The sequence below is a fragment of the Calonectris borealis genome, chromosome 27 (genome assembly GCF_964195595.1).
Source record: "Calonectris borealis chromosome 27, bCalBor7.hap1.2, whole genome shotgun sequence".
Lineage (NCBI taxonomy): Eukaryota > Metazoa > Chordata > Aves > Procellariiformes > Procellariidae > Calonectris > Calonectris borealis.
The window spans coordinates 1,807,047-1,822,894 of record NC_134338.1 but is presented as its reverse complement, the minus strand read 5'-3'; the positions used below and the strand labels follow the sequence as shown (position 1 = coordinate 1,822,894).

The 15,848-nt window shown below is 38.7% G+C and overlaps 1 protein-coding gene across 5 annotated transcripts in view; it reads right to left on the bottom strand.

Moving 5' to 3' along the window:
- Positions 1-986: 986 nt before the first annotated feature.
- EBF2 (EBF transcription factor 2) overlaps positions 987-15,848 on the bottom strand; it is a 143,912-nt gene continuing 129,050 nt past the window's right edge. For 3 of the 5 annotated variants that reach the window (XM_075174660.1, XM_075174661.1, XM_075174662.1), the window contains 6 exons: positions 15,006-15,094; positions 13,829-13,894; positions 13,544-13,721; positions 11,884-12,069; positions 10,181-10,348; positions 987-1,078 (listed from right to left, as the gene is read on the bottom strand). In XM_075174660.1, the coding sequence (XP_075030761.1) occupies positions 1,047-1,078; positions 10,181-10,348; positions 11,884-12,069; positions 13,544-13,721; positions 13,829-13,894; positions 15,006-15,094 (719 nt within the window). In that variant the 3' untranslated portion in view covers positions 987-1,046. The remainder of the gene's footprint in view (positions 1,079-10,180; positions 10,349-11,883; positions 12,070-13,543; positions 13,722-13,828; positions 13,895-15,005; positions 15,095-15,848) is intronic. The other 2 variants (XM_075174663.1, XM_075174664.1) reach the window with 2 other exon arrangements.

The window sequence follows — 15,848 nt, the reverse complement described above, 5'->3', positions numbered from 1 at the left end:
ACTCAGTACCTCATGAAAAATCTGATTCGTTCAAATCCCGAAGTGCCACTCATTTGCCAGCAGGGTCTTTGAAACTTACCAGTTAATCTTAGTACCTGAATATTTTAATTGAAACAAAAAATGGAAGGGGGAAAGATGAGGAGGATGAAAATTCATACAAGAATTAGTGACCTGTGTACCACAATGTATGTAAAAGTTTCTGATGATTTTCTTAATCAGAAAGAATCCTATACATCCTTGCACATGAACTCAGTAAGAGGGAAGAAGTGAGGAGCACTTGCAGCAGTAATAATATATCTCAAACTTATCACTACATTTTTGCATCATTTTTCTTCATTGTACAACTGGAGGAAAAAATCCAAAAAAGGGTTTAATTTCTACCTCTACATACAATAAGTTACAAGTTTATTTATTTAAATAATTGTAAAACATCTTACATTTTTTAAAGAGGTTAAACTATAAGCAAATACACACATACACCAAAGTTCCATCATTCATGTCAGTTTGTCCTAGAAATTCTTTCATGCTGGTACCCTGTTTTGTTGAATTTTTTTCTGCATAAACTAAATCAATATCTGAAAGGCTCCATAGAAAATAGAAACTTCAACTTTTTTCCCCTACAAAGTAAAACAAATTGTATCCAAAATATCAAGCTTGAATCATTTTGCCAATTTCTTTCTCCTTTTAATATTTTACAAATCTTAGGAAGGTTTCATGTCTTTCAAGAAAGACTTTGCATTTCTGATTCCATTCTGCCAACTGTTGTTCATTCTGGCTCCTGGCTGATTCTTCATTCACAATGTTTTAGGAGTTGACGTGGATGTGTCAGAAATATGAAACAGGTAAAAGATGCAGACTTCTATCTTGTCCAATCCATAAAAAATGTTCCTTTTTTTTCCTGGGCCTGGCTTTCCCCCAAAAAAGAGCTTGTAGTGCTATTTTTTTCTTTTTAGTGGTCCATCACAATAAGTAGTTTTGTGCTGTAAAAGAAAAATGAAAAAAAGAGGAAAAAAGGGAAGAGGGAGAGGAGCAAAGCTGCCTCTTCCTTACATCGGGGGAACGACAAGACCAGTCATGGCTGAAAAAGAAAATTGACAAAGATGAAATTCTGGCAAATTTTTATGGAACAAAATATATTTGAGCCCTTCACCCTTCTGTGTGCAGCCATGTATTGTAGCAATGGCCTTATCTGCAGGTTAAACTAGACCTCAAGTTTCTTTTAATGTCTTTGTGCTTTGGTGAGGACTAAGATGGTGAGACTGACAATGACCACAGACAATGGACAATGTGCCATTTCATAGTAAATTCACCAAAAACCAAGGCCCACTGTGGTTCTTAAATGGATAAAGGAGATAGATAGAGGATTAATTCAAGTCTCAGTACATGAATTTTCAGAAATGCCTAACCATTTTTGGGTGCTTATCTCCTGAGAGATGTCCTTGGAGATGGACATTGCTCAGAACTGTTCCCAAAAAATTCAAAATTCTCGTGCTTTCTCAAGTTGAACACTCAAAATCATTCTTGAAAACCAGAATCGAGCAGGGCCTTCTGCTTCCCACTCAACCTGCTCAGTCGCTTGCGGAAAGGGTTATGTTGTGAGTGAGGAAAGGTGTGAAAGCAAATGGGAGTTCGCCCATGCACTGCTCCCGGGACCTAGCCAGAGAATTACAAGTCCCGATTCACTGGACAATGACCAGAGCTAGGGTTTGCTAATTCAGTTTCAGTGGAAATAATGGACCAGCCTCTCTTTCTCGCTTGGTTTACCCCGTATGTCTGAATCGCTGTAGTCTTACCTGGCACATTCCCAGAACACTGGGCTTATGTAAATTATTTATTAGTCACTCTCACTGCCTTTAATTGCAGCTATATTCTTCATAACTGACAACAGCAACATTTGAAGCTGCCTGGAACTGGTGCTGTTCCCAAAGGTTTTGAGGGGTAAGTTAAGTTTATACGTATTTATATAACAAATGAGTGAGTCATATTTTCAAAGGGGCCTCAGTGCAGTGCGAGGTCCTAATCCTGCAAAGATTTATGTTCACTGAAATTTGTGGGATTATTCATGTGTTTAAAGCCCTGTCCGCTGAGAATTAATTTCACCCTTATGTTCATCATGTTTAAAAAAAATGCTTAGGGCAAGATCCTCAGCTAACATGACTCTTTTATTGGAGCTGTGTTGATTTTAAACAACTGTGGATATGGTCTATGATTTAATACAATAGGAAAATAAATATTTTCCTATTATGTAACTGACTAGGGCTAGAAGTCCCTGCCAATTTTGGCAGATAGCTGAAAGAGAAAGTGAAACCGAACAGTCTTAAGTCAAAGATCTATTTTTTTTAATTGCTTAGGAATTTGCTATTATTTTTCAAACAAACAGGCAATTTACATAACCCTAAATAAAGTCGGTAAATATGTGTATGCCTGGTTTGGGGGGGGGGGGGAGGGACAGGGCACATGAGAAGAAGAGATATTTTCTGTAACACTGAGGAGGCTGCTCCTTTCCTTCTCCTCACCCCCAAAACGAAAAAACGATCCTAACGGTGGTGTCCCAGCCTGACACTGGAGAGCCTTCTCCCTGTGTATTAACCACATGCCTGCCTTTCTGTCCTCTAGAAAAGAAAACTTGATTTAAGTCTTGGATTGATGCCCTCCTCCAGATTCTGCTGGGCTGGCAGAAGAGGTAAGTGTGTGCCCTCAGCTGCTCACCGCCATCCCACAGGTATCCCGACGGAGCAGTCTGTGTGAGCGCTTCCTAATCTGCTTCAGGCAAAACCATCCAGGTTAGCGCGAAGAATTTAAACCGTTTGTCTAAGGTAACCCAGCTGGGTCTTTCGCCTGAAGCAAATAAAGGAGCGCTTACACAGACTGTGCCTGGCCGGTCCGTACCTGCGGTAATCTTTTCTCCTGGCATAGCCAGAGCCGGACTCTGCCTGTGGCTGTTTGGATGGTCTGTGCAGAGAGGCCGCAGTCCCTGGTAGAGCTAACGTGGTTTCATTTGAGACATGCAGGGTCTGTTGCCAGTGTAGTTTAAACTGCTTTCCCAAGGGGGATAGGCCGTATTGGCATAAATGCTTTTTTCTGATACTACTGTTATCAACATTATTTTCATTTTTTTAATCAAGGAAAACTTCTTCCAGCAGATTAAAGCAAAGACCAAGCCTGAGTTTCTGCCATGTCTCTTCAAAAATGTTTTAAGAATACTTGTAGATAGAGCATTTTGGAAAGTTCCTTAAATGAAAGGGAAAGTACATTTTTACTGTATAATTAAAGATATTATTTTATCCAGCAGTCCTGGACTCAAACTAGTGATGGCAACAGCAAAACTGCCATCTGCAATCAGGAGACGTATATTGTTACCCCTGGGGTTCTGGTGATCCCTCTTTTGCCTCCTTTCCTTTCCTCCTGAGCAAGCAGCAAGTCCCTGCTTTCCTCTCCTTAGTTTTGCCCCCCCGCCCCCCCAAGTCTGTTCTGTCATTCCAGGTTGGAAGTGCTCCAGAGCAGCAACCATACTCTGTTAGGATGGAACCTGCCCATGGACCAATTCAGGTAAATCTGTAGTAACACAGAAATGAGAAGCAAAGCCTAATTGTTTCACTGGCATTTCATCCTAATGTTGCAACTCCGCCTCCTTCTGCAACAAAGAACAAGTAGGCTGAGGAGTATCGGCTGGCATTCTCACCTGTTTTTCCACAGCTCATCTAAATGGCTTTGCTCTGAGGTTCTCTCTCTTTTTACATACCCTCATCTGTCCATTTCCACCCCACCTCCACTCCCCTTTGGGGCTGCACTGTCAAAAGCCTATTCCCAGCCTGTATCGCTTTTTATTGAATGTTTGTGAGGTTTGGATTAAGGTCTTACACTGCTAGCAAAGCTGTAATTATTTTTGCCTGTATTACTAGATATTGAATCGATGTAACTTTTCAATAAAGGTGGTTCAATGCAGGACACTCCCTGATGAGTTGGGAATATAGAAACCACAGTCATTATCCCAGAGGGTCTTTTTTTTTTCTTGGAGGGAAATGGAAAAAGAATTAGAGATGAGCCTTATTGTATTAACCTTGACAGCTTGCAATTATCAACTGAAACACTTGATTAAAATTGTCACAAGGTTGGAGAATTTTTTTATAAATAAATAATCAAACATGGATAGTACCCAGATGCTATGGTGATAGGCACCTTTAATGGGTGTAATTAATAATGATCATAAGCCTAGTGTATACAAGTGGCCCCTGAAAACGCTGTCTTGCTTTGTAGTGGAAAAGAAAAGAACTCTGCAATTCAAACAGCCGTTCGGTAAGAACTGCTGCATAAATGTACACATGTACACATGCGTGCACGCACGCTGATCTAGTTCTTCAGGTATCACAGGTGCTTTGTTGGTGTCTAGATTATGACCTGGTTTAAAAAATATGCTTTCTAGAGAAGATGGACGTTGAGCATTTTCAATCACCGTCATGTAAAACATCTTGCTCTCTCATTTGGTTTTCCTCTCTTGCCACTAAGTTTCCAGCAAACTCCAATCTTACGGTTCTACAGCTCTTTGAAGAGATAAATGAAGTGCTCCAGTGGTGCTACTCTGAGCATCTTAAATGAATGTTCCTACCCTGCAATGCCAGGAACACCTCTTTGCATGAGCTGTCCTGTATATAAAGGTAGGTTTGCACATTGCAAGCCCCTGAGCTGTTGGTGGCAGAGCTAGCTTCTGTGTAATTTGGTCTAATAAAAGGTGCAGCTTATACCTGCAGGCTTCGCCTTATTGGTATCTCTGACTCCCATCATGGCTACCACTAGAAAATGTGCAGTTTTACTTTCAATATTAAGACCACAGAGACATTTGTAAAACAATGCACCCATTTATTATCTATCATTTATTGTTATGTAACTAATCAACTGAAAATGATAGAGAAAAGAAAGGATTTTCAGAGGAAAACACAGCTGGCTTTCATTTAGCAGAAAACATCAGTGGCTTGGATGAGGGGCACCATCATCCTTTATACTAGAATGTGAGTGAGTGAACTAAATTACAGCTTCTGTGAAGAACTTGCGAAGGATGGTTCCAACTAAGACACTAAAAAGCAGCCCAAAGCTTCAAGTTTTTCCTAAAGAATTTCTTTTTATTTTTTTTCCTCCATAGGAAATTAACACTTTCTTTTTTGCAGAAATCCGTCTGTATTTGGATGCAAAATTTTCATTCATCCATTCATGATCGTCTAACCACAGACAGGTGAGATCTTTATAAATAAGCAGTGGTTTTGTCTCTTTTAAATGATAAACAGGTTAAACCATATTTTATGTAGCATGCTTTTAAAAAATCCAGACAAAACCATTGAGAGCTAAGAGACAGAGAAGTTAATTTGGCCTCATCTATTGAGTTGCGTTGATGTAGTTACTATCTCACCATGGTGCTAAGCTGTATATGCACAAAAGGCTGCCTGAACAATTATTTTGATTTAGTTCAAGTTAATTGGGAACACCCTTAAGATCAAAGTATGTGTTTGCAAAGTCATATATGCATTAGTTTAATTATTAGAGAGCACAGGAATATATAGCCACTCTGCAGTTATACATTTTTCCAGTTATACTAGAAAGTGGCTAAGTTTTCACCTGCAAAGGAGAAGTCAATAGTGAATCTTACCCAATATCCTCTTTTTTTTGCGACACCTAACAGTCTTGAATATTTTCTTCCATTAAAAAAAGGAGCTCTTGTCTAGCCTGAATAAGTCTGTGACATATGATGAGCTACTAAAATTAACATCCCATCAAATGAAAGATAAGTAATTAATAGTAACAGGAGATATTTTTGTTTAGTTAAGTGTTAGCAAGAAGTTTTAAATATCTCTCAAGGTTTTCATTATTTTGAAGCAGTCTGTGCAGCTTACATCTCTGCCAATAAACCGGGGAGAAAAATGTACTTGATCCTTCCAATGTATCAAATTTAATCAGATGACAGATACATATTTTTCATATATATTGACATCATGTATATATCATTTGCAGCCATTGGCATACTTAAATCACTGTCTAGGCTCTGGAATCATTCTGATTCAGGCAGAAGCATATTGCTGAACATTCCTAGTGTGGAAATGGCCCACTTACTTTTAGCTGGTTAGAAGCTCTGTTAAGAGTTATTTTAAAATGCTGTGTCTTAAGTGTTGACTGGAGCTAGGCTTCGACATGGAACAGCAGGTCAGGCACTGGACTGGTAACAATCAGGAACCATTGCTTTGTAAATGTGAGCCAGCCATTCCATCTGAATCCCATCCCTTACAAACTTTTCAGAGCAACTATTTTTCTCATTACCTGTTTGCACAGCCTTCTAATGCAAGGGGACTGGAATCCCCAGTGCTGTTGACACCCCTAACTTTGTCAGGACAAGATACTAATAATTAGGGTCTTCAACTCAAATACTTGTATTTCTTTAGGGAATAGTGCAGATGTCCCCTTTGCTAAATTGAGGCTGTTCCTAAGGGTATCAGATTTCAATACCTTTTAGATTGGCTAGGATCCCGATGGTTAATGGAACATCTGACCTTCTGGGGCTTGCCTGCTATTCCTTGTAACTGAGCTTGCATTTTTATGTTGAGATGTGCTGAGCTGGCCAAAGGTAATCTGGGCAGTCAGCGGTCCATGCTGTTCCAGCAGTTTCCAATTTGCTTGCTTTTCCCATCAGCTGCCTTCCATCTGAGATGAGTTGATTAGGCATTTGTGTACTTATCATGCCGTGTTGCGTCACGTCACTTTGTATCTTCCCGGTGCCTTTTCTAAACTGCCTTGACATATGACATGAATGGAGCACACAATTGTTCTGATCAGGATCACCTGCTCTCAATTTGGAGAGCATATAGAAGTGAGTGGTGTCCAGTATGGATTGCTGCTTGTTCTCTACCTATCATGTCCTGTTACACTGTAAGAATGTATAGCAGATGGCAGGTGAAAGAGGTAAGCAAGAACACATGGCACAGGGGGTTATCTGAGGGTATTCCACATGTCTTGGCTGTGTTGTGCAGCCCAAAGCTGAAAGTCAGGAGATATGCAAGTTTCGTGCTTTTAGCTAATACTTTTGACTTACAGTGTATTTTCTACCAGCTGTCCTACTGTCTCCAGCAGCTTTTAAGCATCACCAAAACTTTCCTCCCAGAATACATTTTTGGAAAAAAATTTCCAGTGGTACTGTAAACTGCCTGGAATAATGGGAATGCTGATCTGAGGAGGAAGCTTGTACAGCTCCTTCTGTTTAGACTTAATCCAGGCTTCAGCACTGCTGTGGTTAACATACGTGGAAGCTGTATTCTAGATTTTCATTGCTGCCTGTAAGTAGAATGGCATGCCCTGAGGTGCTGGTAGTATTTCTAATATTCTAATATATATTTCTAATATTTCTCATTGCAACAGGATGCAGTAACTAGGATGGAGACTGTATCACCAGGAAACTTTAGCCTTTGAACAAAAGATGTAGCCAACAATTGCAAACATTACATTAAAGCTCAAAAAATCCCCGCTGGGGAGATGTTTTCCCCATATTATGGGTGGGGAAATTGAGAGGTAATGTCAAAACACTTGCCTGACGTGCTTTGGGAAGGAGCCTGCATATACTTATTGCTTGCCCTGTGCTTCTGCTATTCTATCTCCATCAGTATTTACTGATGCCTAAGTTTGATAAATAAGTAAATGAATAAATAAATTGCATTACCAGCACATCCATTCTTAGTTTATAGTACAGGGCGATGGCATAGCAGAGGAGATTAACAATCTCCCATTGCTACAGCACGGTAAGTCCATTCAAGAAGGCTCTTTGGGACCCTCCTGTTGACTTTCTGGCCACATCTGTCTGTCAGCACTGTGGGAACGTTAATTTGGATATCAGGCTGTTTGTATCTGGACTCTTTCCAAAGCATGTGCTCCCCAGCTTGCATCAATTTAAATATTTCAGTTGGAAAGAAGAATTTGCATCTATGGCTGATATAGTTAAATAGTTACAAAGACCTGGCATAACAAACCTTGGGCAGACGTGTTCGGCTCTGCGAAGCAACTACTACCTTTGCTGTGAGTCACATCTGTTGTTGCTTGTTGTTGCAGTCTGACTGACAAGTCCCGTTGTACTAGGTACTGTATCTCCTGGAAACTTATTTATATAACACTTGTAGTGTATTACTATATTTATTTATCAGGGTGTGGATGTAAAAGGAGATATCCCACAAAGAAAGGGATATGGTTAGTAACTTTTGTATTGGTTTATCCACGCACAAGTTTCTGCATCTCTATATGCGTAAGCTATTTCAGTAAGTAATCATAACCTTAACTGATAGATTAATCCTGAACATCTCAGGAGTGGACTTTTGTCAGTAAAAATGCATGGATGGGAGGACTGGGTTTTTAGCTTAGAGATTTTATGTTATGCTTAATATTGAAGTTCTATCTTTAGAATCTCTTATTGATTACTAATTTATAGATTGGCTAAAATATGCTGTAAACACTAAATGGCATGAATGGTACCATCTCTAGTACTTTACCTGTTTACAAAAGGGTTAAAAAAGACATAAACGCTCGCTAAGCAGAGTCTTGAGCAGACAGGACAAACATGGCAGGTTAAGGAAAAGTATTAACTTAAATAAAAAGTCAGTGGTTTTTTTTAACGTCCTTTTTCTGTCTCCCAGAAACAATCTGAGTGATTTTCTCTGATTTGTGGTTAGCACTACCTTAGGTAACTTCTTAACATTAGACCTTCTCAACATAGCAGTTGGACAAGTTTAACTTTAAAGCAGACTTAAATCTATTCTGAACGCACTAATTTGTCTTTAGATTATAGCACTGTCCAACTGGCTTAAGCTAAACAAGCAAACTGTTCTTAAGTTGATAGGCCTGCCTAGTTAAATGTTTAACTAAATCAGTTTAAAATTATATTACCTGGGAACAGTTCCTTAAAACAGCTAAACTCTCTTTTTTTATAAAAATGCAGTGAAATCAATACATCCCTTCATTAGCTGATACAAAGAACACAGCCTCCCCACCCCCCCCAAAAAAAGGAAGGAAAGTTAACTGCAGACCAGGTAGTCATGATGACTCTTTAGACACCATGATCATACAAGACATTAACAAAGATATAAACCCATTTCTAAACAGTTTAGATAAATAGCTACAACTTCGGGGCCAAAAAAAGTTTCTATACCTATAGTTTAAAAAATTGCTTCAAATCCTTCTTTTCATCTTCTTTAAACAGAGTGGAAAAGAAATTATATTCTCTGTCAACATGATACCTGTGCATTTACATGGGTAGATCAACGTTCTTTCATTAATGGGGAGAAGATGATCTTAGAGAAGCACAGTTTCAAGTAATTGGGGCAGGGAAAGAAGCTGTTTCAGATATATAGCAGAATTCTGTAGGTTAGCTTTTAAAAATGTAATTGTTTTTGTTCAACACACTTAGAATTTCCTTATTATATAAAATAATCGCAGTTTATGTAAGTCCCTGTGGCCTAGCTAAGGATTTATAACGCACCCAAATCAACAGGTGCGGTTTGTAGGGCTCATTTTAGAATTACCACTGGCTCTTGGCATGGCTGAATTCCCAGAGTTGTGTTTTCTATGGTATCTCTAGTGAAGTCTGAAGGAGCCAGATGACTTCTCAGGCCCTATAAAGGCTTTTTTTATGGAGACTTGGAGCGTATTTATGTGCCGCATGCCCCCCCACAGCCTGTTAAAAGAAAGAATTTAGTACAGGTTTCCATTCTTATCTTAATACTCACATTTGTTTTGCAGATCACCTTTAAAAAGGCTGTAAATGTACTACAGGGCTCAATTCCCGGTATGAGCCTAAACCTTGCAGCAGGTTTCAAGACATTGGCTGTTACGTACAGAGCTGTGTATTAACTCTGCAGGGCAGACGTTTGTTTTACAAGTCCCTGAAGCCTAAGGAGAAGTCATTCCTCACAAAAGAGCTGGTATTGAAATGCAGCGCGGGTCAGATCCTTCTTGGTATAAATGAGTGTCTGTCCCCTGTTGTTTTAAAACCAATAGACAAAGCTTGGAGCATTGCTTTAATCCAGTTGGATTGGGTCAGATTTTCACTACTGAGTCCTGTAGTATCAGTGTAATGGTATTCAGATGATTACTGTATTTACCTAGACTAACGCAGGGTGCTTTACATGTGCAGGCTGAATATTAATTGTACATTTCTTACCTCTAAACCCATTTCCATTGCCACTAGAGCAGGCAGGAGAAGGAGACCCTTGGGGTCGGATGACAGGAGCAAAGGCACTCTTCTGTTTGACAGCAGGAAAGACGGAAGAGGAGAATGGAAGGATGGAAGAAGTGCTGGAGGAGCCAACTGTTGGACTTGAAGACATTACTGCAAAAGAAAAAAGGGAATCCTCATCAGAAATACAATTATAGAAGTTGGGTAAAACTGCTTAAAATGTCTACCTTCTGATTACTCATTTTACTTCTTAAGGATGATCTCATTCTCACATTGACTAGAGAGGTAGTTATATTGAATAGTTCAGAAAAGAGAGTGCTTAATTCTTTTAAAATGAAGGGTGAGGATATCAGAAAATGGTAAGTCATCAAGGGAGAGAGAGAGTCAATCTGAACAAGCAGTAGACAGTAATGGCGTGTCCACTTACAGTCTCTGCTTTGGAAATTGGGAAGGCCAGTAATTCCTGTGCCCTCCCCAGCTTTTTAAAAATGAAGATTTCCTTGGTTGGAGTTGAGGGGAGATGTTTTAAGCTGTTGCTTACATTTGAATCTAAACTGGTTTCTTTATAAAGAAGTATCTTGCAAGAAAAAGTCCCATTATATGTCCAATAGCTTGTTAAGCAACTGTGTGCTTACTTTCCAGAAAAATATCAGCTATTTGTCAGCAAAACAAGGAACAAATAAAAGTCTCATGGAAGTATTAGTTTGAAATCAAAATAACAATATACTGCAGACCCAGTCCTTTCCTTACTGAAGTCAATGGCAAAGCTCCAGGATAGGGGAAGTACCAAAAGAACCCGAACATCCTTTGAGTTGCACCTTAGCCTTAAATTACAGCTCAGACTGTGAGGATATTGTTTAGCAGGTTTCAGACCAGCAAGGAGCCTTCATCATCACTGCAGAGTGGGTCAGTCCTTATGTAGATAATGTGAATGTAAATAAAATAAAGTAATATTTTGCAGGATACCAGGTGTTTTCTGGAAAGGCATGATCCTGACATTATTGGGAGCTACGCCCTCCGTAAACTACAGTGTAGGTAAATAATTAAATAATAAGTCAATAAGTAAATAGCTGTTTAACTGTTCATCCTCATATATATCTATTACACACACACACTCTTGCCAGAGGGAAATCAAGGCATGAAAGGAAGAGTGACTTGTTCATGGTAAAACTAGTAACTAGAAACGCATTAATACTAACTTCCAGAACTTAATTCCATCATTGTTATATTTCTGGTTAACAAGGTAATACAGTTTCACAGGAAATTAATGCACAGTTCAGCTCTCAGTTATTGTTAATGCAGGTCATACACATAAAAATTATTTCTGAGTGGCTTTTAGATAGGATTCGGAGTAGTCTCTATGCTAAAAGCAATGGCTGCTTGCTTAATCATCTGAAGTTGTAAATTGTACCTCATTTCTCATTGTGGCCTTTGCCACTTAGGAACCTGTATAAGGATAAAAAATGAAGGAAACACAAGTAGGATTCAGTATTCCTCTATTCTTCTTGAAAAACGGGAACATTTTCTACTTCATACTAAATACCAGAACACAAATCGGAACCTTTTACAAAAATCTTCACTAAATCTTGAGAACTTCTTTTGAAAGACATCACTTGCTGCATGTTTTGATGTGGTAAATTAAATTAAGCAGGAGCAAGAATCAACTATAAAAGAAGCAAAGCACATACATCCATAGGGGGATCCTGTTGGAGAGCCGTTGATGAATCCAGGTGAGCCTGGAACGCCCAGGTTAGACATGGGGACGTTGCTGTAGCCGTTCATGCTATTGCTGGAAGTGCTGTAATTGGACTGTTGAGGTGTGGAACTGGAGGAGTAACCTCGGGGTGAGATGCTGCTTGTATTACGAATGTAACCTAAAAAAACCCCACATTTCAAAGCATGTCAATGGATTTGGCTTAAAACTTTCTCCTGTATATTCCCTGCTTAAATAAATTACTTATTTAAATCCAGATTAATTAAAACATTTAAGCAAGTACCATTAAATTCAGTGGAGTTTATGCACATGCTTTCAAGTTAAGCAATATTAAGTTTTAAAACAAAGTGGGAAACTAACTTTTTGAAGTGAACTAATATATATTTTTCTAATCAGATTTGTTAGAAGCTGAAATTTGTTCTAAGACCTGGAAAAAAATGTGTGTGCTTATCTTTTTCTGAGGTAGAATTTTTAATATATGTGGGATTTTCTACAGTTTTAGGGGGGAGGTTATACTTTTCAAATTATTGATGAATTACAAATAAAGCAAGTGCATTACTAAGGGGAAATTATAACCCATATATAGTTTGCAGCTTAACTTTGAAGATACGTTACTTGGGGGAAAGAATAAACTGGATAAGGAAAAACCATTTTTTGTCTTTAAAAAAAAACCCTCAAATATTTGAGAACCAAAATTTAGCCTCTTTTTTCTCCAAAAACAGAAGAAGAACACTATAGCTATCAGCATTAAAGTACAAGGCTATTACTACAGCTGCAAAAGAATTTTCCACGGAAAAACTTTCATTAGAAAGATGTGATCCAATAGCTACTTTAAAAGTGGTTACCATTTAGATACCAAGTCAGGTATTTCTGCCCATTTATATTATGAAGTTCTAATTCAGGGCTGGTAAGACCTTATTAAAAAAAACGAGCAAAACTATCTACATTATGGCTTTTGACATGGCATATGTAATATTAACTTCATATGACATGGTTTTACTGCCTTAGAGTATTAAACACAGCTTTCATGCAGTCAGCCACAGACTGTATGTTACTGGAATTGAGTGCTAAAAATCAAAATATTCAAGAGTCAGAAAATGCCCAAAGTTTATATTGCTCCCATGATGTATTACTATTAATACGTCATTTTATGGCACGTTTTCCTAACAATCAATAATATATCTGGAGTAAATGTAAATACATACAACACATGCAAGTTGGTAAAATTAACACTGAAGAAGGAGCCTTAAAAAAAAAAAAAAGAAGAAAATTCCCCACCTCTTGAACTATGAGAGGTTTTTTTCAGTTGCTCTCTTTGTCTTTCATGAAAACAGAGATATAACAACAACAAAAAAAAAGATACTGAGCGGTGCAGGGAGAGAATTCAGGGTAAAGTTGGTTTCAAAAAATACTCAAAAATTATTTCAGCCATAGCTAAATCTGGTGACTGGAAGCTGGTGCAGACATAGTATCATCCAAAATGGCAGCACACATCCATTTCTAACGCTGGCAGTTTAAAGCCATCTTTCTGTTCATAAGCTGGGCAGGTAGAGAAGTTGAGAAACCACTATGGAAGCAACTGTGATTCAATTTTTCGTTGTTTAAATTAACACTATATTACTTGCAATGCTTACCTTGGTTGTTCCCCTGTGTTGACTCTGAAATGCTGACTCCTAACTGGCTACCATAGGAGTTAATTCCCATCATACTGCTGTGAGCAGGAGAGCTGGACAGTGCAGGGATCTGTGCAGGATTCCTTGGTACACTGTAGAGAGCTTCTGCGATGTCTGCAGCTCGTTTCAGAATGATGTCCTGCAGAATGAAGGGACACGTTCAGAAACGTGCTTGGAGAAATTTTCTAGTGTTTATTACTACACCTGAAGGTATACCACTCCCCTGTTGAGAGCAGTCATTCTGACCTGGTTGTTATGTGGTGTTCCATACAGTGCTTCCACTAGGTCAGCAGCTCGTTTCAACAGCATTTCCTGGAGGATGAGCAGATGCATAAAATTGACATTTTAACAGAAAAGGATTTCAGTACAAATAACACCATGGGCCACTATTTTCTGAAGTGACTAGTGTTTGTGTGTGGTCATTCTGAAAACTGTGTCCCTTAAAGAGCTGTTATTTGCCACTTATCTGAAAAATTGAACCCCATATGGCATCTCAAACTAGACATGCAAAATCATCAGTCGCTTTGGAAAGTGTTGACGTGTGAGGGAAACATCAACCGGCACGGGCTGTGTCGTGTGCCCAGCGCTCCATCTTTATCCTGGAGCTCTCCAAAGTCCTGAAGCTGCTTTAAACACACAAGCTTCAAAAATGGAGACAATTTTCAGACATACCCAATTTAAATACGAACTCCGTTCCCTGCTGAATTTCAATATATTCTTTTGCACAGACACATAAAAATCTGATCAATCTCCGTGTCCATTTATTTCTTCCCAATAATGGTAACCAAATAAATAAAACACTTTTAGCTATCGTATGTTACCTCTGGTTGTAGGAAAAAAATTACACAGTATACTATCTGAATACAATAGTCTTTCATCATGCAAAGATGATAATAGGTACTTTTGGTACTGCACTAAAATCCAGTAATATAGTCATTAATGCCACTCTCATTGTGCTAGGTGCCACATCAACACAGTGTGCAGTATTACAGATACATAAAATCCTGAGTTGTTTCAATACATGCATACTGCAGTTGTTGCTACAGAAAAAGTTGAGCTTTAAGTGTTTTTTACTAAAAGATTCCCTTAAGATTAGACCTCTGCAACCAATCCTTTATGTCTATCATGTATCATTTACGTTCACAGATTTGGCAATATGGATAAATGCAAAGGACCATGAATATGAACTGGGAAGATATCTGCACTGGACTCTCGTTTTAGCAGCAAAAGAAGTTCACGGTGTTTGAGCTCTAACAGATAAATGTGGATTCTACGTGATCAAATTCTTGTTTGGATCTACAACTAATTGGTGAACTTATGTTCAGATGTAATTGTCATTTAAGATACAATTTTGTCTCTTTTGTGAGTCAGAAGTGAAAGAACGTATTTAGTGGGCTCAGTGAAATGCTTAAAAATATTTTACCTTAGCTAGCCTTTCAGGGTCACCAGGATGCCTTGGGATGACCTTTTGCAGTCTTTGGAAACCATAATCTATGGTAGGTTCATTTAAAGCTGAAAGGAAAACAGAAAAAAAAACCGTATTATATGAGCAGATACCTTTGTATGTCTCTTAAGTTGCATTACCTAAGAATGATGGATTTCACAGCTTCACCACGGAAAACCTCTCCTTGCCTGGGTTCCTAGAAGGTGTACATTGCCTACTGATCAGGCGAGCCCTGATCACTGTGTGTAAGATAGGCTGAATAGTAAGCTAAGCTTCACAAGAACTTCTGCATGAGGATCCCTAATCTCTTTTCAAAGGTAATACTTACTCGACCGCTAAGAAAGCTGGGACACACAAGCTATTAATGTTGGACCGCGTTATACGGATCAGGTCCCCTGACTCCTGGTACCCCAACGCCACCCATTTAATTGTAAAGATGTTTCTGCCATTATCTGTATAATGAACTGCATGGTGCTCCTAGACAATCAGTGTGTCTGTAATTTGTTAAATAAAGAATTAGTGATATCTTTCTGCTTACAGCTAAGCCTTGAAAGAAGGCTGTGCATTCACGTGTATACACACGCATGCACACACACCCTATGCCTGCTCATTCTGGTGGGCACAGCTGAACTGAATGTACATGCTCATTTTATGCCAGTATTCCAGAAAATGCATTCAGAGGCAGATATGTTGAAGCAAATGACAAAATTTATGTGAGTGCTGCATGCTATTTGCAAAACTTTTAACTGAAAGTATTCCAAAGGTTTACACTAGTGAGTTTGGCTTACTCAATAAGGGAACAAAAAAAGCATGACTTCTGCA